The 26,041-nt window shown below is 36.8% G+C and overlaps 1 protein-coding gene across 2 annotated transcripts in view; it reads left to right on the top strand.

The window, feature by feature from the left end:
* The window catches only part of LIN7A (lin-7 homolog A, crumbs cell polarity complex component), a 123,511-nt gene that overhangs the window by 22,479 nt on the left and 74,991 nt on the right, over positions 1-26,041 (top strand). For both annotated transcript variants that reach the window (XM_049626006.1, XM_049626008.1), the window contains exon 2: positions 19,768-19,886. In XM_049626006.1, the coding sequence (XP_049481963.1) occupies positions 19,768-19,886 (119 nt within the window). The remainder of the gene's footprint in view (positions 1-19,767; positions 19,887-26,041) is intronic.

Below are 26,041 nucleotides of genomic sequence, written 5' to 3'. Positions count from 1 at the left end.
CAGTGTGTGTTGAATAGCATTAAGCAATTCAACCCTACCTCCAAATATTTCCTCTACCCTCTGGACAGGTATTTTGTTTTGGCTCACTTATTTATTCTGTAAATACTTAATGAGTACCTGTCATGTTACAAACTTTAAGCTAGGCATGGACGTCAAAGCAAAACAAAAAGCAATCATGGTTCTCGTTCTCATGAAGCTTACAATCTACAGGAGACAGAAAGTAGCCAAATAATTATGGGGATAAATGTAAAGTTCAAATAATGATAAATGCTAGGAAGCAAAGATAGATGGTACTATGAAAGAATGAAGGCACGTGGTAGGCATTTAATAGTAGGCACTTAATATTTGTTGGCTGGATTAATGAAAGAATAACTGAAGGAAAGGGATAACATAGAGACTTCTCTTAGAGAAAACTTCCCTGAGGAAGGTATATTTGATCTGAGATCTGACGCCTGAATAAGCATTCACTTGGTAAAGATTGTAGGAAAGGGGGTCTAAAACAAAAATGAAAATAAGGCCTTGGTGGCAAGATAGAACATGCCAGATAAAGAAGAATGAGCTTGTAATAGAAGTTCAAAATAGCTGGAGTGGGTGGTCTTTATTCACAGACAACATGACTGTCTATGTAGGAAATCCTACACAATCTACCAAAAAAGCTACTAAAACTAATTGATTTTTATAAGGTGAGAAAATATACAGTTAACATTAAACTATCAATTGTATTTCTATAGAGTAACAATGAGCAATTAGAAACTAAAAAAAGAAACAGTAATATTTACAATAGCATCAAAACCATGAAATACTTAGAGTCAAGTGTAACAAAATATGTGCAATTACTGTATACTAAAAACTATAAAACACTGCTGAAAGAAATTAAAGATTTAAATAAATGGAATGGCATGCCATATTTATGGTATTGGAATACTCAGTATTGTAGGGATGTTAGTTTTTCCTAAACTGTTACAAAACTTCAAGACAATCCCAGTTAAAATGTCAGCAGTCTCTTGTTAAAAAAAAAAAAAAATTAACAAGCTAATTATAAAATTTTCATGAAACTGCAGAGGGTATAGAATAGCAAAATTGAAAAGCAGAAATAAAGTTGGAAGATTTATAGTACTCCTTTATTTCAAAACTTATTTTAAAGATATAATAATCAAGAAAGGGCGGTATTAGTTTAAGTATTGATATATAGATCAATGGAATAGAATAGAGCTTAGAAATAGGCTCGCATTGGGGCGCCTGGCTGGCTCAGTCGGTCTGACTTTGGCTCCGGTCATGATCTCCTGGTTTGTGGGTTTCAGCCCTGCATCGGACTCTGTGCTGACAGCTCAGAGCCTGGGGCCTGCTTTGGATTTTGTGTCTCCCGCTCTCTCTGCTCCTCCCCCCCTCATGCTGTCTCTCTCAAAAATAAATAAACATTAAAAAAATTAAAAAAATAAAAAAGGCTCACAAATACATAGTCAATTGATATTGAATATTTATGCTCAGAAACTCAATGAGGAATGGCTAGGCCTTTCAATAAATGGTACTATACAAATTGGATACCTGTATGAACTATATCTTTGGTGCCATATTCAAAAATCAACTCAAAATGGTCCATAAATATAAATGTAAGACCTAAAACTATATTATTTTAAAAGAACATATAGAAGAAAATCTTTAAGACTTTGGGTTAAGCCAAGATTTCTTAGATCGACTGTAAAACGCATGAGCCATAATAGAAAAGAGTGCCAAATCTAAAATGATTGGTTTTCAAAAAAATGAAAAATAAAATAATTCGTTTTCAAAAGAGATTAAGCAAAATAAAAACCAAGGAATAAGAGAAAATATTTGTAAAATATATCTGATAAAGGATTTTGTCTAGAATATATAAAGAACTCTTAAAATTCAATAAAAGAAAAGAAATGACCCAATTTAAAACAAAAGATCTGAATAGACACTCCACCAAAGAAGATATATAAGTGGACCCAAGTAAGCATCTGAAAAGATATTCAATACCATTAGCATTTAGGGAAAAGCAAATTAAAACTACACTAAAGATACTTGTATTAGGATTTTTTTAATAGTCCTTATTTCTGTGTATGATTTTTTTTAAAGGTAAACTGTACCGTGCATGATTATTGTCTCAGTTACAGACAGGATAGAAATGGTTCTTCTCTCGTACAAGATCTCTTATGTAGTCTCAATGCCTTCCATCTTCTTTCTCTAGTAGTTACCTTTCATTTGATAATAAACACTCATCTTCCCAAAATTATCCCTGTCCAAAACCTCAGCCAAATCATATTGTGTCCTTTGACCCCAGTTTCCTCAAATGTAAAGTGTAGAGTTTGGAACATTAAGTCTCTTCCAACCCTGTGATACTAGTTTACTCTCCTAAAATTGAGACAACTTTTTGATAAAAATCAAGCAAAAATAGCCTCCTTCAGTTACATTTGCCATATCTATGCTATGAATAGATGCAGATAGATATCTAATTCTGGTAAGACCTACTCCTAGTACAATTGTGCATTTTAAAACCATAGCATTTATTTTGATTATTTTTCAACCCTTTCCCCTGAGGCAAATTCTTATTTTAACTCTCATTACTTATCTATCTGAATTCCAACCCCCCCCCCAAAAAAATGAATAGTGATAGAGTAGACACGTGAGTGTTGATTTTAGGAAATGTTGTATTCATTTTTAAAAATTTGTTTAATGTTTATTTACTTTTTGAGAGAAGTAGAGAGAGGCAGAGGCATGAGCGGGGGGAGAGTCAGAGAGAGGGAGACACAGAATCTGAAGCAGGCTCCAGGCTCTGAGCTGTCAGCACAGAGCCCGGTGCGGGGCTGGAACTCACGGACCACGAGATCATGACCTGAGCCGAAGTCAGACGCTTAACAGACTGAGCCTCCCAGGAGACGCTGGACTCATTCTTATAATTGGTACACATTTCTGTATACAGCAAGCTATTTTTAATTAGAACTCCAGGACAAAAGCAAGTCTGAACAATTTCAATTAAGTATTGAAAAGGATAGTGGAAAAAGATATGCCCTGGGATTCAGAGTATCTTAGTTTTGGTTCTGGCTTTATCACTATTTCACACTACTTAGAAGTACTCAACCTTTAGATCATGGACAAGTAAGGTTTTGGTTTCCTCATCTTTAAATGTATGGAGTCTAATTTGATTACCACTAGGGTACCTTCCATTTGGATAGTTGATTGCTTCTATTCAGATTTATTACTTTCAGGCACATAGGAAAATTTAAATTAGGCTCACTGTCTATCGAGAGCACTTTTAAATAACTCATTTTCTTTTACTGTCTTATATTTACTGTTTGTTTACCTGGTGGCAGGGTATTCTATAACCTCCTTTTCTTCAAGATTCTTCCTTTTGAACTCAGCTCTCTGAAGCCATCTTAGCATAAATTCTGTGTTGGCCTGTTGTTTTGGGAACTCAAACTGCCCTTTCCCACCACTCATGTTTTGTGTCCCACTTGTTACTTAATAGCACTCTTGTTAAATGAACCAGTCTTTCAGGCAGAACACTTCTTGTTTTTAGGCCAAAAGAGGATCAGCTAGTCCAAGACACTCATTTTATAGATAAAAATGCTGAAGTTGACAGAAATTAAGCATATTTCCAAAAATTAAGTTAGAGTAACAATCTCAGTACTAGAAACCAGGGCTCTTGGCTTTTTAAGCCTTTATGTTTTTCATAATACCATAATGTGTTTCTAGAGCAAGTGGATCATGATAAAAGGAAGATTTGTACCAAGGTTGTAGGTTTTTGTTTCCTTTATTTCCTCCCATCTCAAGCATCATAAATGTCAAAAAGATGTGAAACAAACAATAAATTTTAAAAGGTGATGGAGGAGGGGCACCTGGGTGGCTCAGTTAGGCGTCCGACTTCGGCTCAGGTCATGATCTCATGGTCCTTGGGTTCGATCCCCACGTCGGGCTCTGTGCTGACAGCTCAGAGCCTGGAGCCTGTTTCGGCTTCTGTGTCTCCCTCTCTCTTCTGCTCCTCCTCTGCTCACGCTCTGTCTCTGTCTCTGCCGAAATTAAATAAATATTCAAAAAATAAAATAAAAAATAAAATGTGATGGGGGATAAAGGGTATTATTAAAAGACAAAATTTTGAAGAATTCCTGGAAGTAACAAGCACATAGGATCAGATCGATGAGTGAAAATGATAATAATAATCAGTAGTAACATTTATTAGGCATTTACCAGGTACTGTGCTGACCATTTTCATTTATTATGTTATTTATTATGTTATTTAATCCTCAACACACATACACACACACACACACACACACACACCTGGATAGGTTCTATTATGATCTTTGTTTTAATGAAAAGGAAACTCAGGTAGGTTAATACCCCCATCTAATCCCCTATGCTCAAATCCCTCAGCTTCCCTGCCTCTCTGGGTTTTGTCTGTTTCGAATCACTGTGATATTCTGCCAGAACAGAGAAGACTAAAACTCAAAGCATCAACCTGAGAAAGTAGTGCATGGGTATGGGCAGATCCTCCCAGTGAAGGCTACAGAAAAACCATAAACTCAAATACAAAGGGCAGAAGGGATTCCTAGTACAAACATTTGGTAATTGATTAAAGAACTCAGTTGATCGAGTGTATCCCCTCTCTTTTCTTCCTTCTTTAGACTTCAAGACAGTAGCAGTTGTTCCTAGGTTAAACCTCTCTAAAGTAGGACATTTGAATTTTGGAGTAGGAGCTGAGATGAGAAAAGAGGCATAGCAATATCCCCAGATGCTTTCCAAAGGCCAGGGGTGGACTAAGCCACCATACACAGTGACAGACCATCTCTTTATTACCCCTTGCTGAAGTGGCCATTCTTGAGTCACTTGCATACCTACTCCTGGAAATAAGCTGTTATTATTAGAAACTGTATCCACTGACAGATAGAAATGCATATTTGATTATGGAAGCATATAGTTTAATCTAAGTCTTTAAGTAAACATATTAAGTAGAGCAAAAAATCACTGACTCTTTGAGAATTACCTTCTTCTTTATGAAGAAGGTATATGTATATCTTTATACATAAAATTATCTCAGAGCAAATAGAATTCATAGAGCAAACAGATTGCATTCTTTAAATATCAGAGAAAATCAAGAAAATAATAGGCTGATGTGAAAAAGAGACAATCATAAAGAAAAACTTTGAAAATAAGAGATGAAAGATGTAAGGAACCTATCAGAGTTGAAGAATACAATAGCAAAATGAAAAATACACTAAAAAGAGAAATACTAGGAATAATTAGCACAAAAATATGGCAAAACAATATTAAAATACCAGTCAAAATTGAATTTAAGCCAAAATTAAATGTGATAAAGGATAATACTTAATTTAGAGAAAAATTACAAAGAATTTATTAGCCTCCTAAATTTCATGTATCTGGCATCAGAGTTTTGAAATATATGTGAATGAGGCAAAAACTGATAGTGGAAAAATTAGCAATTCACACAACTTTCTCAGAGATTAATAGCTCAAATAGACAAAAAAGTAAGACTATATGAGATTTCAGTAAATTACTTAACAAGCTTGAGTACACATATAGGTTTGTATATATATTTATTTATTGTTTCAGACATCTGTGGAATATTTACCATGTAGGACTCCAAAAATATTACTAAAATAAAAAATGAGAAATCACACAGGTAATATTCTCTGATGAATATGTAACAAAATCACAAAATAAAGAATAAAAGTGTAGTCTTCTTAAAACCATTCCCTTGGAAACATTTTTTTTTTTTTGATCTAAGTAACATTTGCTTTAAATAAGAAATCAAAATTGAATGGTAGACAAGAATGAAATGATCCACTCTGCCAAAAGAAACAAGATATAGCTATAATTGGGATTCTGAGGAAACATGCAGGGTCATTAACACACCCATAACCTAAGCAAACTACAAGGAAGAAAGTAATAAGAATAAAAGCATACGGTACTAGTAAGTCATAATGACGCAAAATATATTTCATAAAAACAAATACTGGATTGTTGAAAAGACCAATAACATAAGTGAAATGTTTTCATGTTTGTCAATAAAAAGAGCACTGGTACAACTTATAAAAAGAGAAAATCCAGATGAAATACACATTCTAAGACCATAGAAAGTATTAAAACTGACAGGTGATAGAAAATTGAAATAGCTTAATAACAGAAGAAATTGAAAAGAAAAGCTAAAACCTATCCTTAAGAAAGGCCCCAGTTCCAAATGAATTTACAGAAATCTACCCTTCAAAGAATAGGTACTTCTAAAATGTTTTAACTAAAACTAATGGAAAATAGTATCTTGTAACTCAGTAAATAAAATATTAGCCAGCATTTGATTAATTCTAATATAACAAATGATCTGATGTCAGAGTAAATGATTATCATAAAACTAACATTTTATAGAATGGAATCAATGTATACCCATGATTACAAGTCTTGATAAAATAATGAATTTTAGGAGTCAGAAAATTACATACAATAATTATTTTGAGGGGCACTTAGGTGGCTCAGTCGGTTAAGCGTCCGACTTTGGCTCAGGTCATGATCTCACGGTTCGTGGGTTCAAGACCTGAGTTGGGCTCTGTGCTGACAGCTCAGAGCCTGGAGCCTGCTTCAGATTCTGTTTCCCTCTCTCTCTGCCCCTCCCCTGCTCACGCTCTGTCTCTCCCTCTCAAAAATAAATAAACATTAAAAAAATTAAAAAATATATTATTTTGATTTTAACCTAAAGTTATTTATTTAGTTAAATTATTTTGCATCATCTTTGAAAATCTTCATTTTAATTTCAGGAAAAAATGTAGAAAATCTTAAAAGATTTTTTAAACAAAGAAAAAATGTCTAAATCACAGGATTGAGATTCATATACCTCATAAATTCAGAAGATGTGATTTTGTTTTATAATTAGGAGAAAATGTACTCAGGTTTGTTTTTGATAATCTTTAATTTTATCCAATATTCCATATAACTATACTTATAACCAAGCAACACTTCATTAGTTACTTGTTAGTTTGATATGAAAATGCAGTAAGTTACTAAACAAGTATTTTTCCTCCTTCTCTATCCCAAGCTTTAGTTTATAAAAGAAACATCAATAGAAAGCTAGAAAGCAGCCCCAGGGAATCTAACATAATGAGGAGAAACTCATTATTTTGTTTTTTACTTAGAAGTTTAAATCATCTTAATAGTAATCATGTTCTTAACAAAATGCATAAACTATTCACTATAACCATTTCTGCAAACTCCAAGCTTCACCTTGTCTTATGAACATCTTTTAAAGATGTAGACGTAGATAGTATCACGCTAACCTCACCATGCAATTCCCAAAGTAACTAAGAAATTGGATGACAGTATGATATAGCAGCGATAAGGTAAAAGGGGAAACATATTGTTAAGTAACTTGATAGCAGAATAATATATCAAAGTGTGTCAGTTTGGATAAAAACATTCATTCATTTTCTAGTAGAGGAGACACTCGAGGACATAAAAAGTTAAATTTGTAAGGTTTCTTTATAACAAGCTCTCTGAAAACTTACCCAGCTTGATTGGGTGTCTCTCCAGCAATTTCTTGATAAAGTCTTTCTCTTCCAATTTCCTGAGCACTATGAAAAAGGGAATTGGGATTTACTAATGATAATTATGAAAAAAGCCTCCCAGTTTTACAATATGCACGGGTAGAATCACTACCAATATAAAAGCTTGGTTGCTTTCTTATGTGCTAAGCTAGGGAAATATTACAGAGCCGAAGGGTCCACATCATTTTGTGTCTAGTATTTTAAGATGCTGAATAATAAGTATTTAACTTTTATTGAGAAATCATTAGATCAGGAGTTGTGGAAGAAAAGGTAAAATACACACACTTCAATTTTAAGGTAAACGTAAAGCTCTGTGAAAGATATTCTGTTCTTTCATCCAGCTGCATCTAAGGTCAGTTGAGGTCATAAATGAAGCATAAATAAATAATAGTGTGGCTGGACAGGCTGGGTAGCTGGGGGTGCACTATTGAGGTATCATATTGCTAATCTGTATGTGGTAGTTTTATTGTATTCCTACAGTCATATATCCAGTATACTTAACTGGCCAGTGGATAAGTGTTCATTATATTCATTTTCTAAGAAACTTCAGAAACAACTTGTCTACACACAAAATGTTGTAGTTTGGACAATGTATTTTAAAATATCTCCCCAGAGAGCTTAAAATAAGACTTCCTTAAAATTTTTCACAAGTGCTAAAATGAACTTTGATGTATTTTTGAGTCATACCCACTGGTTCTTACTCCTCCCACTTGTGGAAGGAAGATTAAATTTGATCATTGTAGAAAGATGGAGTCCAGCCCCTTAAATCCTCATTTTCTCAGAATTCACATTTTGTAAGAAGTCTAAATCTTGTCAGTAGAGCCTGACACAGGTATCACTGTTAACTAGTGAATACAAATACTTATATTTATGTCACAAGAAAACCTAATTCCATACAATCAGTTCCACTCAACAAACAATTTTTAAGTGCCTACAACTGTCATGATGCTGTATTGGATACAATGGCATATACAAAAATTAGTAGGACATGGATGTCCTAGTATTTAGTATAGGAGAGGACAGTAGGTTGTTCAACGTCTTTCAAACATGCAAAGACAGATTACATTTTGTTCAGGTCTAATCCCTGACAGATTCCCAAAACAATCAAATCAGGTGTTCATTTACATGGATGCCATGAAGGTTGGAAACAAGAAAAAATGAAATGAGCTACTTTCAAGGAGCAAGGGCATAGTTGGTTGTCATGATGTACAGACATAGATGCGAGATTAAATAGAAAAGTGAGGTGAAACTATAGAAGAAAAGGGAAGACATCTAATATAATAGAAAAGAAAGCTCAAACAAAAGGAAGTGAATTTTGATTTCCTGAGGTCTCAGGTAATGCAGGCAAATCAAGATTCAATTTTAGCTGCTTGGGAAAATTAGAATGAATTTAAAAAGGTGGTGAGGGAGAAGGAAGAAGAAGAAAAGAAAAAGGACGAAATGCTGAATATAGTTCCTGGAAAAACTGGGAAGCATTACTCATTCTGACCACATAATGGATTGTTTAACAAAGAAAACTGTATCTTAAGCTTTGTATACCTAAAGATTTGTTTATTGGGTAAGTAATCACTTTCAAATGAAATAGGTACCTTCCATTTCAGAGACTCTCTTAGCAACTACAGCTTTTCGTTTTGGAGCCTAAATTGTTCCTTTGGTTGTGGTAGGTTTGGCAAACACTTTAAGCAGAGTCTGGGCCAGGATTTTGTCATTATATAAATTCATGATTTAACAATTCTAGGATTGTCAAACGTTTTTTGTGATATACTCCAATGCCAGCCCAAATCCCATGAAGAGAAGTCATTCAGTTTTTGATAAATAACACAGAGTAGAATATCTTTAACACCATAGGGAGTGAAGTTTTTAATTTGAGCACATTTAAATTGGGCTGATTATCTTTAGGGTTTACCAGTTAGTCTTCATTTAAGAAACATGGCGAGTTTTTGGTGGATGAAAGCAGAAATGATTGGTAGATGAGAAGGACACACTGATGATCATGTCTTATTAGTAACCGGTAGTGTGAGAGTGTTTTCTTTCACAACACAGCCATGGAAGTGCAAAGCATTATTGACCATTTATTTCATTTTCTTGGTACATATGCTCTGTTGTACAGCTTTAGATTTTTAAACTGACCATTTATCTGTGTACTGGGAGCTGATTATGAAGTAGTGAAGAATTTTATTGGTGGTTTGAAACTGCCTATGGTAGGAATATTTACACAACAGAAATCAGCAAATGGTACCAGCCAGGGCTTCTGTTTTGTTCTGTTTTGTCAATTTATTTTGGAGAGCCGGTTACTGATTATTTACCAGGACACCACTCTTGCTGTTTTGTTCTGTGCCTCACTCACCATGTTCCAGTGACACTGGTTTTGCCTATTTTTCCAACATGGGACTTGCTCCCCTCAGTTTAAGGTCTTTGCCCTTTCTATCCTCTTTGTCTGGATGGTCCTCCTTTGGATTTTCAGAAGGTTGTCTCTTAACATTCAGGTTTCACTCTAAATGTCACCTTTCCAGAGAGGCTTTCCAAGACTATCCTCATCAAGGGACCACCACATGTGACTCAATGTTATCAACCTTAGCTCTGCAACCTGGAATAGTGTCTTCAAAGTGTGCTCCGTGGGGCGCCAGGGTGGCTCAGTCAGTTAAGCGTCTGACTCTTGGTTTCAGCTCAGGCCATGATCTCACGGTTCATGAGTTCGAGCCTCGTATCGGGCTCTGTACTGACTCTGTGGAGCCTGCTTGGGATTCTCTCTCTCCCTCTCTCTCTCTGCCCCTCCCCTGCTTGTGTCCTTTCTCTCAATATAAGTAAACACACTTAAAAAAATGTTACATGTTCTTGTGTCAGTTCGTTTGTATCTGATTGCAAGTCACAGAAAACCAGGTGGGAAAGCATGTGTTTGTCTCAGAGACAAGAATCAAGAACCATGGGGTTACACAATTCAAGGCTAGTACAACAGCTCAGTGATGGCGTCAAGGGCTAGGCCCCTTTCTTCTTCCTGCTCCACCTTCCTTAGCATGGGAGGGTTTTCTGTATGATCGCAAAGTGGGAAAAGAGGAAAGGTGCAAAGACCAAATTGCTGAAGGCATATGTCAGCAGTTTGTCCACTTAAAAAGACTTCCTGGAAGCCATACCCAGTGCCTTTACACTTAAAACAATTGGCCAGATGACAAGAGTCTGGAAAGAAAAGTATTTTTGCTTTCCAGCTTTTATAGTAGAAGGCAAGGGACATGCAGGTTTTAGATGGTTTTGGAGTAGATAATGTGCATTGTTTGCCACAGAACCCAGTGCATGTTTATGGAATTAGTGGACAATATGCTTTAAATGACCCAGATCCATCTTCACCCAGGTTCCAGATTCAGATGAGTCATAGGTCAAATTCTTCAGTCTAAATGTCAGTCAAGTTGATAAAAATTCACTGCAAAGGAAAAAAGAAAATGATAATTGGATTATTCCAGATCACGAGAAGCACATGCCATTTAAGTCTCAGTATTTTCCTGGTTTGGGTTGTAATGTCCAACCTACCTTAAAGGAAATCTTTTCAAGATATGTTATCTTGCTACCATGAGGCAGTTGATGATTGATCACTTTTCAATGGTCAAAATATGTTATCAATATGATTATAACATAATATATTGAAGGGTTACTTCCTGAGACTTTGGGTAGTGTTATTTGCCCCAGCATATAATGACCCATGATGCTATGTAAAAAAAAAAATAAATAAATAAAAAAATTTTAATGTTTATTTATTTTTGAAAGAAAGAGAGGGCAAGTAGGGGAGGGGGCAGAGAGGCAGACACACACAGAATCCGAAGCAGGCTCCAGGCTCTAAGCTGTTGGCACAGAGCCCGACTTAGGACTCAAACTCACAAACCGCGAGATCATGACCTGAGCCGAAGTCAGACGCCACAGAGCCACCCAGGCGCCCCTAAAATTTTTTTTGGCCATACCTTTATTTTATTGTTACTCCCTTTTCTGTGGCAGCATAAGGAAATAAATAAGAGCATAGACACTGCAGTCAAACATGTGGTTTTGGATCCTGGCCCTATCATTTATTCGTTGTATTGCCTTGACCCAGATAATTCATCTTTCCAAGCCTTAGTTTTTCGTTGTTTATCTTTAAGTACACAGAGGAAACAATAGTAATTCTTTTATTTATTTATGAGGATATTGCAAAATGATATAAGTAGGGTCAGTAAGCACTGAATAAATGATGACCATTACCTCACCTTGCTCTGGATCACATAGAAAACTGTGTGTCAGTAGTAAACTGAAGAGATGCCTCTGTGACCAGCTTCCTGCATCAGCGTCATCTGAGAGGACTAATAAAAGAGCAGATTTCAAGGCTCAACCCTCCATGTTCTTTTTATGTCAATTAAAAGAAATTTATGTTTATTTTTGAGAGAGAGAGAGAGAGAGAGACAGAGTGCGAGCAGGGGAGGAACAGAGGGAGAAGGAGACACAGAATCCGAAGCAGGCTCCAGACTCCAAGCTGTCAGCACAGAGCCCAATGCGGGGCTCGAACCCACAAGGGCGAGATCATGACCTGAGGCAAAGTCGGACGCTCAACTGACTGAGCCACCCAGGCGCCCCCTTTTCATGTCAATTTTTAATAATAAATGGTCCAGGGTTAAATTTGTTTGTTGATTAAAATTTGAGAACCACTGCATTTCACCCTCAAGTAAGGATTTGTTGATCAGCTTAGCTTAATCTCTGTTAACAACCTTGGAGAAGTGCTGGGAATGATTTTAAGAATATGGATTCTGAGTTACATCTCAGTGTAGCCCAGATTCTAGAGCCATGTCACTGAGATTCAAATCTTAATTCTACAACTTAACTGTTTCCTTGGGGAAGTAATTTTAACTCTATTGGTCACAGTTTCCTTTTCTGTAAAACGAGGATAATAGTACCTATCTCATAGTGCTGTTAGGAAGAGTAAAATGCTGGGTGCGGGATGGGCTAAATGGATGATGGACATTAAGGAGGGCACCTGTTGGGATGAGCACTATGTGTTGTATGTAAGTGATGAAACCCTGGGTTCTACTCCTGAAACCAATACTACGCTGTAAGATAACTAACTTGAACTTAAATAATTTTTTTTTAAAAAAGAGGAGGAAAATGTTTAAATAAATGTGGTACTAAATATTATGTATAACAGATACTAATATTATAAGTAGCATTTTTATTTAAAATCCCCAGGGTGTAGGGGGATGGGCTAAATGGGTAAGGGGCATTAAGGAATCTACTCCTGAAATCATTGCTGCAGTATATGTTAACTAACTTGGATGTAAATTAAAAAAATAAAATCCCCAGGGTATATCTTAAGATTCCATATCTGTGATTCTCACTATAACTATACATTGTAATCACTGAGGAGCTCTGCAGATCCTGATGTCTAGGCCATACCCCAGAGCAATGAAAGCAGAAGTATATGTAGGTAGGATCTAGGTATGTGTTGTTGTGTTTTTTTTTGTTTGTTTGTTTTGTTTTTTCCCAGCGCTCCCAGGTAACTACAGTGGGTAGCCAAGACTGGGAACCACTCCTTGTCATTTAAAAGCTCTCCAGGTGATTCTGATGATCAGCGAATACTATCTGAAAGGGGTCTACTGGTAAATGGACTAGGGATTAATCTTTATTGAGGGAGGAAAGATTAAGAGCTCAGCCTCTGACCAGGAAAGCCTGCAGAGCACAGAGCTATTACAAAAGTACTGAATGTTGAAGGAAAAGCTGCTAAAAGAAAAGCTGTGAATGGAATAAAAATAAAAGGCACAGGGTTTAGAATCACTTAGACTAGGACTCCAGGCCCAGATCTCCTGTTTGTTAATGAGATACTTAAAACTCTGTAGAAGCCTCAATTTTCTCATTGCAAAATGTGGATATTTACTACCACATAAAGGTTGTTGTAAGGAGAAAATGTAAAGCTCTTAGTATACAGTGACCCCTACTTCATAGACATTAAATAAAAGTTTATTGTTATTGTTGCCTTTAGAAGCGAGGACTCTTGTGGCCCCTGGGTGCCTCAGTCGGTTAAGCATCCAACTTTAGCTCAGGTCATGATCTTGCTGTTCTCGTGTTCAAGCCCCGTGTCAGGCTCTGTGCTGACAGCTCAGAACCTGGAGCCTGCTTTGGATTCTGTGTCTCCCTCTCTCTGCCTCTCCCCCGCTCATGCTCTGTCTCTCTCTTTTTCTCAAAAATAAATAAACATTAAAAAATTTTTAAAAAGTGAGGATTATTGTATAGCTAAAATTAACAACACAGGAAACAACAATGTTGGCAGATGTGGGGAAACAGGAATCGTCTTACACTGTTGGGAATGCAAACTGGTGCAGCCACTCTGGAAAACGGTATGGAGGTTCTTCAAAAAGTTAGAAATAGAACTACCCTACACCCAGCAATTGCACTACTAGGTATTTCCCCAAAGGATACAAAAATACTAATTCGAAGGGATACACGCACCCCGATGTTTATGACTGATGAATGGATAAAGAAGATGTGTGTGTGTGTGTGTGTGTGTGTGTGTTACTCAGCCATTAAAAAGAATGAAACCTTGCCATTTGCAATGATGTGGGTGGAGCAAGGGAGTATGAGGCTAAGACAAATAAGTCAGTTAGGGAAAGAGAAATACCATATGACTTCACTCATATGTGGAATTTAAGAAATAAAATAAATGAACATGGTGCGGGGGGCAAACTAACAAACAGACTCTTAACTATAGAGAACAAAGTGATAGTTACTGTAAGGGAAGTGATAGGGGGATGGGTTAAATGGGTGATGGGGATTAAGGAAGGCACTTATGATGAGCACTGGGTTTTGTATGTAAATGATGAATCACTAAATTGTACACCTGAAAAAAAAAAGATTGTAATAATATTGTTTGGTGACAGATGTATCTGCACTTATTGTGATAAGCACTAAATAGCATATAGAATTCAAGAATCAGTATGTTTTATGCCCCAAACTAATATCACACTGTATGTTAATTATATTTCAATAAAAATTACTAATAAAAAAAAAGAAGTGCGGTTTAATGGAATCCAGAGTATGAGAAAGCGTGAGGGGGCAAAGGTAATACCCCAGCATTTGCTTAGGTAATGAGTAGGCGGATGAACCTGAGAAATGGTGGGCCAGAGGAGGAGTGGGTTTCTAGAAAATATTCTTGAGATCTTCTTGCTTTCATTGTTTGTCTGGCAGCCTCCCCATCCTTCCCTAATATTCCTCCTAACCTGAGCTAAACTAGTTAGCCCAAACTTCTATATTAGTAACCAAATTTGGTAGAATAGTTTCATAAAATAAGTGCAAGGAGGTTCTGAATAGGAACATTGTGTGGACTCATAACTAAACTATGCACACTTTATTGCATTAGTTTTAAAAGCAAGCATTTTTGCTGACTCAAAGGCTTCTTTTGCTCCCTTCCAGGTCCTGGCCTTGTAGGTTTCTGGTACTTTTACAGAGCTAAAAGGGATCAGAATTACTTTGAAAATTCCAGTCTCGTATCCAGTTTATCCACTCATCACCTCTTTGTTTGTAGCACCAGCCAAGTCTGGGCTGGAGGGATCTGATTTCTCCCACGTTTGGTTCTTAGACTTCTTTTGGCTTTTACCAACTGCTATATATCCCGTGACCTCATACTGCTCGATTCTCTTGGGTGGGTACCGACAAGATGGGTCAGGCTCCCGTGGGCTCCACTGTCCAGTTCTCTCCCTCTGATCACATAGGCATAGATGGCAGGCAGACACCAAGTCCATTGCGTTTCCTGTGCACCCAGGAAAGAGTCTAGTCTGCCTTCGTTCAGGCACCCCCAGTGGCTACCATTGGTTCTACTGTGAACACTTCTCAGTGACACAAGGGAAGCAAAGACAGTACTGTGACCCCAATTAGTGATGTAACACTTCTCCATGGATTTTTTTTTTTTCATCTCACAATTACTGTTTACTCAGGACTGGAAAAGGCCTATGGTGTAATGTGACAGGGCTGGCCCAGCCTTTATTTTTTATTTTTTATTTTTTATTTTTTATTTCTGGCCCAGCCTTTAATAGGATGTGCCTGGTTTCCTTGATCGCTTTTTTTGAATGATATATCTTAACCTTGAATGGTCACAGGAATCATCTGGAGCTTAAACAAACAAACAAACAAACAAACAAACAAAAATCCTGATGACTGGATCTCAGGCTTAGAGATTTTGATACAATTAGTGTGGGGTAGCAGACTGGTTTAAAAACTCTGCAAGTGATTCTAGTGACAGCCTTTGCTAAGGAACACTGTTTAGAATGGGGTGGTACTTAACACTAATTACTTTCATCCATGGGCTTTTATCAGTCATTCTGAGACCCTTGGAAAAACCCCATTTAGTGTTATCCAGGGCATTAAAGAATAATGAAAAATCATTTTATTTACTTTCTCAACAAATGGGGTCTGTGAACCGACAACTTTGGAATCGCTTGAAGTGTTTGTTTAAAAGGCAAATTCCTAGGCCTTACTTTCACAACCTTCTGAATTAACCTCTTTAAAGTGGGGGTGGGAGAGGGGTCATAAACATACATTTTAGTAATTTCCCCCAGGTGACTGTTAAGCATATTCATGGTTTAGAGCCATTAATCTGTACTTGAGTTCTTCAACCCCGACTGCACATTAGAATCACATAGGGGCTATAAAGATACCCATGCCAAATAGACCAGTGGTTCTCAACCTTGGCTGCACTTCAGCATCACCTGGAGGCTTTTTGAAAGCCTCATACCCAGGCCTTACTCTGCCAATCACATCAGAATCTCCCGGGTGGGACGTAAGCATCTATGGTTTTTACAACTCCCTAAGTGATACCAATCTACAGCCAAGGTTGAGAACCAATATTCTTTAAAAAATTTTTTTTTAATGTTTATTCATTTTTGAAAGACAGAGAGAGACAGAGCACAAGCAGGGGTGGGGCAGAGAGAGACGGGGGCACAGAATCTGCAGCAGGCTCCAGGCTCTGAGCTGTCAGCACAGAGCCTGATGCGGGGCTTGACCCACAAACCGTGACATCATGACCTGAGCCGAAGTCGGATGCCTAACTGACTGAGCCACCCAGGCGCCCCTGAGAACCAGTATTCTGAATATTCTGGTATAACCTGCGGGGTGGGGGGGAGATGAGTCCCAGGCGCTAATAATTTTTAAATGTACCTCAGATGAATGTAATGTTCAGCCAAGGTTGAGAACTCCTGAATATTCCGCTTGGTGTCATTTTCAGCTTTTCTGAACTTCCCTCAGTGTGGTTACTCAGTGCCCTTTAGCCTACAGATGCAGGCTTGCCTCCTTCCCCACACCAGATCCATGCCAGTCTTGACCAAGGTTCATAGTGATCTGGAGGTTTAGTCTCATGAGAAGTTGTGTCCACCTAGACATAAACCTCTAACCCTTTGAGTTAGTTTCATTAATTAATCTATTGCTCATTCTGTAAGTGTGTATCAAACACCTAATATTTGTCTAGTACTCTGCATTGAACAATGGATACAATGACAAATAAGATATTGTTCCTGGAATCTCAAGAAGCTTATAGATTTGCAAGGGTAAAGGGGCGTGTATACATGCAAACAGAGGTGTAGCGTTGAGTAGTATTTATTACAGTGGCTGAGTGAAAAGAGAAATGTAGAACATAGACATAGACATGTCTAAGGAGATGCTATTTAAGTCAAGTCTTCCATACATGATTTAAAACACCTTCCATGATTATGATATCTCTCTACTTCATCTCTTGCTACTCTTACTCTGGTTCCAATTTCAGCCTGCCTAATTCTTTTCAGTTCTCTGAATGCCCCACACTCTCTTACAAGTCTTCAACCTGCATTTATTTGCCTAGAACACTCTTCCCATTTTCCCCACCTGCACCTCCTACCTAGGATTCTGCTTAGCTGTTACTTCCACGAAGAGATCCTTCCTGACCTCCTGAGCTATAATAAATGTCTTTGTTATACATTCATCCACTAACTTTAAGCAAGTCTTTTATAGGACAAGCCCATTTTATTGCATGTCTGTGACTCCTCCCCCCTATCCCCCCGGCCAAACCTATAAATTTCATGCAAGTGACAGCAACCAGCTATCCCCTTCACCACTATGTCCCATGCATACTGCAGTGTCTGGCATTATTGGATGAATGAATTAACTGCATTCCAGGAATAAGGGATGATATGTGCAAAGCCATATAGGTATGGAAATCTGTGGCATGTCCTAGAATAGAAAATATTTTGGATGGCCAAAGTATAGAATGGGCAGGAGGAGGTTTCTAGAGATGAGTCTGGAGAGGATGGTTATTAAGGGCCCTGTATGTAACCCTATATGATCTGAACTTCACCCTGTAGGCAGTGGGAAGTCAGAGGTTTTATGTGGCGGAGTATAATAATGAGGTTTATCATTCAGGATAATCACTCTGGTAGCAAGGTGGAGGATGGAATGAACAAAAAAAGGCTAATTTAAAAAACAGTTGGGAGATGTTCCAGTAATACAGGTGAAAAATAATAAAGGCTTTTCTGAAGTAATCAAGCGAAAGGGCTCCATTCAAAACGTACATTTCAGATAGAATATACAGCTCTTACTGACTAACTGCATGTGGGGGTGAATGTGAAAGATGATGTTTAGCTTGGAGGACAGGCTTGGTAGGAATGCTATTCATGGAATTATGGAATAAGGAAAGAGAAGAACTAGTTTCAGGAAAAAAATTAATGAGCTCAGTTTGTAACAGTTGAGAGTTCCACATACCTGTAGACATCCATGTAGTCTTTTGTGTAGTTAAAGATGCATACGTTCTTAGCTTGGTAACTTATTGATTGTGGATACAGTTGGTATTGTCTAACTGACTACGTTGACTTCCAATTTACGCACAAAAAGACAAACTCTTCAGACTGGCAGTGTTGTGTTGATTTCATGATTTTTTCTTCATTGGGCCACAATTAACAATCAGTTGGCAATACTTCAAGGGAGAGTCTCCATTAAAGTCACTCACTAGTTATTTTCTTTGATAGAGACATATATGTATGCCATTCCCACCCAAATTCTGAGGAGGTAATGATTTTATTATAGGTAGCAATGCTGTTATATTTCTTTTTCATTTGATTGTGAGTTCAGAAAGGAAGTATGTCTTAACTCTTCCAGTTAAACTTAGTGCCAAGTCTAATGGGAAGAGAAATTAGTGGATGGATGGATGGATGGATGGATGAATTTATAATCTGACAGGGATATGGGATGCTTTCTGTAGCTAATCACTTAGAAACTGAAAACCTTCCATCTTAAACATAAATGCCTAAGTGACTGCACTGAGTTATTAACTACAACAGATAGAAGAGGTCACCGTAAGTTATTTTTAAAATGTCCTTTCATCGTATCATTTTCTCCAGGCACTACAAAACCATCCTGGGAATTTTAAAGCTATGGGTATAAAAGACAATGTTTCTTGGTACATTAACCTTTGATATTGTCCAGCAAAAGATGAACCTTTAACTTATTAGTGAATTTTTTTTGCTTGGTACTGTTCTTAGAAGCTGGTAGGTGGGTACACAATCAGATTATTTTAGGAAAATAACCTTATGGACCATATGAAGAGGCTGGAGAAGAAATGACTCTATTTGGATAGAGGGGAGATGATGATAAGGGCTTGGAATAATAATAGCCATATGGAGAAAGCCCATTCATTCATAAATTTATTCATTCCTTCCTTCATTCATTCATCAAATATTTATTCACTGTATTATACTATGGGGATGCCAAGGTGACCCAACTTAGATAGAGTTTGGGTAAGAGTTTAAACTGTAAGAGTTTATAGATAAACATTTGTTATATTAATAAATGTAAAATTGCAGATGTGATAAATGTGGTATGGGAAAGGAAAAGTCACACTGAAAACAACATCTCAGAGGTAAAATTGACAGGCTTTCTTTGGTTATTGGGGTATCGATGAAAGACACGCTACCTCTTCTTTCCCGAAATAATATTCAAACTGATTTGCGTGACAGAGAACATATATGAAATGCCATTAAAGAAGGTGTATTCAGTGACTAATTGCGAAGAACAAATTAAAATGACTTTTTATCAAAAGATGAGATCAATAAGCTATGAATTATAAGTTCTGATTTTGCAATTTATTCCACTTACTCATTACACCATCCCATTGGAATGATGGTACTTTGCTGATAAGAGACAGTTGACTCTAGATCCCTCTATTTTGATTCTTTTTTAGATGTCGCCAGAGCAATTGAATTACTGGAAAAACTACAGGAATCTGGAGAAGTACCAGTGCACAAGCTACAATCCCTCAAAAAAGTGCTTCAGAGTGAGTTTTGTACTGCTATTCGAGAGGTATGACACTAAAATTTTAATAACGATATTTAGCTATTTGTCTCCTGAATAGAAAAGATGTCTTTTCCACACAAACAGTTGAAATAGTTAAGATTGGAACTACATCTTAGCTTTCTGTTTTTAGCTGCTTGGACAGATGATAAAATATAATTTAGTCTGCTAAATTCATAAATTAGATCCAGTCAGGATTTATACAGTCATATAAAACCAAATGTTGACTTTATGGTACCAATGAGGTCACTGCCTCAGCAGGTAGCTGTTACTTACTTGCAGTCTAAGTTATTTAGTGGTCACATGAAGTCATATGGATACTCAGTTCAAAATAGTCATAATTAGTGGGGGATTGTGCTTTTCTTAAAACAGCATTCAACTGAATCTTAGATAAATCTGGAAGAGTAACCTCCTACTGACTAATGTTACAGTTATCCAAACATTACTGTCTAGTGCAATAATGGAAAACCTCTGAACAGACTGATATGCCCCTCTAACAAATCTTTGCGATGCTTTCCTTGCTAGAGATTTTAAGAAGCCTAACATAAAACAAGTGTGTAGAAATGACTGTTTGAATCTTGTATTGACTTGTGGTGGAACTGACTAGTCTGCTAATTAATTTAATTGTTAAAATAAAGTTCATTCAAGATGTATATACCATATTGTTTCTTGAATAAAATAATATTAAGTCCATCATTTCTTCCCCACCAGGTACTAAGCAGTAATTCATTAGTTAGGACCTGAAGTCCATAACTCCAGCGTATTTGCTCTGCTAGAAGTCCCCACTAATGAATTATTTACTGTCATCTCCCAAACCAGTTGAACCCAGTGACTTTCTGGAGAGTTTGTTGTAGCAGAGGACATACACTTGTCAAGGAATACTTGTTACCAACTTCCTTTCCTTTTTGCAACTCTACCTGTGGCCAATGCATATATTTTTACCTCAACAATGCTAATATATGAGTAGTCACTACATAAGAAAGACCCAGGTGACTAAGACAGAGACATACAAAACTTCTCTCACTATAGATTTAAACTGTAGCCTATCCAGTGAGGTACAGTTTGGATTTTGCTGAGATTTGATTTAGACTGTGCTTTGCTAAATCTTTATCAGGTGAAGTTGTTCACTATTTGATTTTTGTTTATAATGAACACAGCTTAAGTAAATAACCATAATTGTGTCTCCAAATTCTAACCTATGAATTTAACCAAAGGCTGAAAGGAAATTTCTGAAAGTGTATGAGTTCTCGGCCACTGACTGCTCAGTGGGAAAGGTATAGATATGTGGAAACCCCATGGGCCTCTTTCAGGTCAATTCCTATAGTCACTCTGTAGATCAAGGTTAAATCCCCTACACGCTCTTTTCTTCCTTCACAGAGTGCTTGCTACTCCCCTGAGATTTGATGGCCGACTTTTCATTTTTAGATATTCTATCATCTCTTTTACTTTCCACAGAACTAACTAAAGGATAGGACACATCAAATGTGTATCTCTGCTAACTGGGAATTTGGCATGTGAGCAATGCAAAGTCTCCACCTTTGTGGAATTTACATTCCAGTGAGAAAATGATGATAAATAAATATGCAATACAATGTCAAAGGGTGACAAAACTAGGGAAATAAAAGAAGCAGGATTAGGGGAAGTAGGAATAAAGCTCTATTAAGTTAGGGTGGTAGGAAAATAACCTAACTGAAGTAATGGAACAGGTCACAAGTATCAGTGGGATACAGTGTTCCAGGTGGAAGAAACCACAAGTACAAAAATCCAGAGCCAAGAATGATCTTAGTCCATGGAAGGAAGATCCCAAAAGCCAGAATGTATGCAGTGAAATAAGCCAGGTAGGCTTCCCAGAGGCAGCCAGAGAGCAGATCACATGAGGCCTTGCATGCTGTTGTTAGGAGATTGGATTTCATTCTAAGCATGATAGAAAGCCCTTGGAGAATTTTGCCTTGACCTGATTAGATTTTTAAAAGGTCTTTCTGAATGCTGTGAGAATACAAGTGTGTGGGCAAGAGAGGAAACAAGAGAGTCCAGTAACAAAGTAATGAGTAGATCAAGTGAGAGATGTGATGATGGTTGCTTGTGTGATAACAGTTTAAGCTGTGGGAAGTCTTCAGGTTCAATGTGTGTTTTTTGAGAGTAAAGTCAACAGGCACTGTTGATGCATTGGATGTATGGATGAGAGAGCAAGTCTCAATTGCCTTTTAGGTTTGGGCTTGAACAATTGGATGGATGGTTACATAAGGAAATAGAATCTTTGCAGTTGGACCAAGTTTGGAGAAGACTGTCCAAGAATTCTGTTATGGACAAAGCAAGTTGATGATGCTTTTCTGACATCCATGTAGAGAGTCTAACAGGCATCTAAGTCTGAAGCTTGGGGGAAAAGTTGGGTCTGGCGATGTAAATGTGGTATCGATATCTGTTCAAATAAATGCACAGACCTTTTTCTTTAAAGAGTTTACTAATGAAAAAGAGAATAAGAGTAAAATAGAAAAGAAATATGAAGACCTTGTATAGGCATTATAACTATATCTTTCAAACCTAGTTTGTGGTAAAGTGTCCTATATGCATCATTAGTGGTCCATGGAAATCTATAACTGAATTATGGGCAGTCCAATACTTTCAGAGGGAAAAAATCATATAATTTTTCTGCTTTACATTTTATAAATTTGGACTAGCAAGATTAATTTTAGATTCATACTAATGCCCTTATAATAATTTTGTCCTTTAAGGGCAATGCATGTTGTACAGATATTATTTTGATCAATTCATCTTGACCCACATTTTACACTAGTTTTATGATATTATTCATATTTAAGTTTGGAATGTACCTCATTATTCTCATTATATCACTTTACATTAACTACAGGAAGTAATGATAAAAATAGCAATAGGTATTCAATAATTCTGAATCATAGAATAATATTGCATAACCATCTAGTGAAAAGTTCTTCAATAAAAACATAAAATATGAACCCATGTTGCCAGACAGGTGAATGCACAAGCTGGTAAAGAAAAGTGCAGCTGGGAAGTATGGCAATATACAGTAATAAATATCTGAAAATTAAATTTTCTTGAGTCGAGAATCCTTTCCCTCCTGGTCTCTTGGGTACTGACTGTTCTACTGGCATGAAACCTTTGAAGGTTTAGTTTCCTATTCAAGTTATGCTTAGAATCTCGATGGTTAAATTATTTGAGTTTTTTCAGGAATATTTGTTAATTCATACTTTCCAATGTGACAGTTATTAATTTGGTCATAACAGGTAGAGAAAGGACAAAGAACTGCATGGGCGTCATTCTTAGTTGCATTCACCAGAGCAAAAACAGGTAAAGGTCATTGTCAACAAGTCTGTGAAACCCAAATTATTCTAAAAATAAAAAGGGAGAGAATCAGTTGCCAACTCTTTAAATTGCCATACACCTTACACTAGTGTAACAGTAGTTATAGTTACGTGTTGAGGCAATCCCATGTTTTGCTTTACATTTGGATGAAACCACTGAATCAGCTCTTGGCCTATGGGTAGCACTTATATGGGAAGAATGGTTTAATGAAATTTTACTTTGTTTTTTACTGAAAATGAATGATTAAAAGAGATTAGATGTTTTCTCTACTTAACTATTCTTCTGTAATCTGTAATAAAGATAGAAAAAATCATGTTGAGACCAGTACTGAAACAAGACCATGTATGTACCCAACTAACATTGATGTATTAATAAACGAGTTTCATTTGAATGCCAACCCACATACAGCTGTAGCCATAGAATAAAGGTAGTAGATGGCACTACTTACCTTGATATTTTATTTTCTGGTTGAAGGATCTCAAAGGACCTGATTAACAGTTAAATTGCACCATTCTGTGCAAGTAATTTTGGGGTACATGGCGATAAATGGACTGACACATGATGTTCCTTTTCCCATAGTGAGAGGTACCAGCTGACAAGAGAAAGTTCACAGAACTTTTTGAATGAGAGATGAAATAAAAAACTTTATGGTACTGATAGTCCCAGTAAGGGCCATTTCTGGGCCTTTTTAACTGTCTTTTTAAGTGTCTTCTTCAAGTTTTTGTTCATCACTGTATTATTTAGGTTGAACGACCTAAATTTATAAATTGAAATGTAAGGAAATACATGGGTTGAAATATAAGGATTGTAAAATGTTGGCTTTGGTAAGAGAATTTCCTATGAGACTTGAATGGTGAATTTGAATTGAATTTAAATAGTTCGATTACCAAGAGATGAACTTTTTCCTGACACTTCATATTCTTCATGCCTCAGAGAAAGAAATCAATAGTATATGAGCGGTTATATTTTAAGAGGACATCCCATTTCTGCAACACAGTTCAAAGAAATTCTTTCTGAAACTAAAATAATAAAAAATAAACAGACTTAATCTATTTACCATCACCATCTTCCAAGTTTTACAACATTTAGGCTTCCTGCTTTCCAGGGGAATGTGCTCATCAATCTGGTGTTTGATGTGCTGCTGAGAGTGGTCTGTGGTGAGGACTTGCTCCCGCATTTATGGCTGTCCTATGCATTTTTGAACCAAAAATGCAGAACCAAATGACACAGTCGCCAAAAACTGCCTTCCCTGGCCAACTGCCAGATGCTGTGTGTTAGTATTTTCTAATGTAGTAGAACTGTAGATTAAGAAAATAAACCAATTCCATATGGAATCATTCTGATAGTCAGGATTGTCGGAAAACATTCTAGTTCTCTTCTTCTCAGCACATGTTACAACTGGATTTCCCCATCCTCTTTAAGGCGAGATGTGGTTGATGCCTTGGCTAAGAAAGTGTGAGTGGAAACGGTGTGTGCCACTTCCTTGGTGAAACCTTTGAGTCAGTGCATGGTATGTTGTGTTCCTTGTCCTTTGCTATGTGACTAGTGATGTTTTTAGTTGGTGAATGATCAATCAGTCTGGGTTGCAGGGTGAGGAAATGAGAAATACAGGCTCTGCGAACCTTTTACGAACAGGTAGCTTGAACAAGAAATACACCTTTGTGACTCTAAGCCTCTAGAATATTGGGTTGGAACATAATCCAAGCCATCCTGACTGATAATACACAATCATCAAACCAAATTTAGCTTGGATAAAGGTTATAAGCAGTAGCAAGCATCATTTTAACCGCTGTAAAGCAAAATTAATGTTTAAAGTCTATTATTTTCAATAAGATATGATAAATCTTTTTAAAACTATATGAAATTAATAACCAATATAAGTACCACGCCCATGGGATGGTTCATAAATTTTAAAATCTGAGACACTTGGATCATAGATCTTGCTTCTAGATTATTTTCCATTTCCTCCTATTCTCACTTTTTCTCCCTGAGGATGGAGCCCATTAACCATCCAGAACCACCTCCTACCCCATCCAAGTCTTACACTGTTGCTTAATAAAGGGATTTCTTTGTTTATATACTAAAAGTTATAATCAACATGGAAGGAATAGTTAGGATGTATCAATCTGCTATTCAATTGCTCTTAGTCTCCAGTGAGATTCTTCCCCTGGAGAGAGCTGTAGATTAGGAATTACCATCACGGTGACTCCCACCAGTATCATGTGAAATTTCGCAGTGAGGCGTTCTGTCAGATCATGGGAAGCAGCAACATCATTAGAGCATTGTTGTAGTCAAGTCGACCAATGTTCAAATCCCAACTTGGCTGCTTATTTCAGAACTCTCTAATATTTTATTTGTCAACTTTTAATAATGGAATGATACCATCAGTCTTGAAGTGATTCTGATAGTTAGAGATCATATATGTAAAGTCACATAGTACAGAGTCTGGCATCCAATAATTACACAATCAATGGATGCTATTGTAATTAAAGGGTAGAGTCCTGAATTATCACTAGGTATAGTGTTTTGGTAAGTCAGGAAATGGGTAACAGATGGGAAGAGAAATGTTAGTTTCTATAGGCTAGATCTAAGAAAATCTATAAGACTAATAGACATAGTCATCGCCCCACCATTAATCATGAAAACAAAATAAATGGAGCCATTGTATTCTAATTCCACAATCATATGAGACATACCATTATGACACACATGTTTGTTTTTGGTGTTGTTCTGTACATCTTAATCTACTGTGTGGATGAAAACATGGTCAGCAAGTGTAATCAGCTTTATGAGAAAACTAATGATGCGTTGTGTGATAGAAA

The sequence above is a fragment of the Panthera uncia genome, chromosome B4, assembly GCF_023721935.1.
Source record: "Panthera uncia isolate 11264 chromosome B4, Puncia_PCG_1.0, whole genome shotgun sequence".
Taxonomy (NCBI): domain Eukaryota; kingdom Metazoa; phylum Chordata; class Mammalia; order Carnivora; family Felidae; genus Panthera; species Panthera uncia.
Note: the sequence above shows the minus strand (reverse complement) of the source record. Positions and strands in the feature narration are given on the sequence as shown.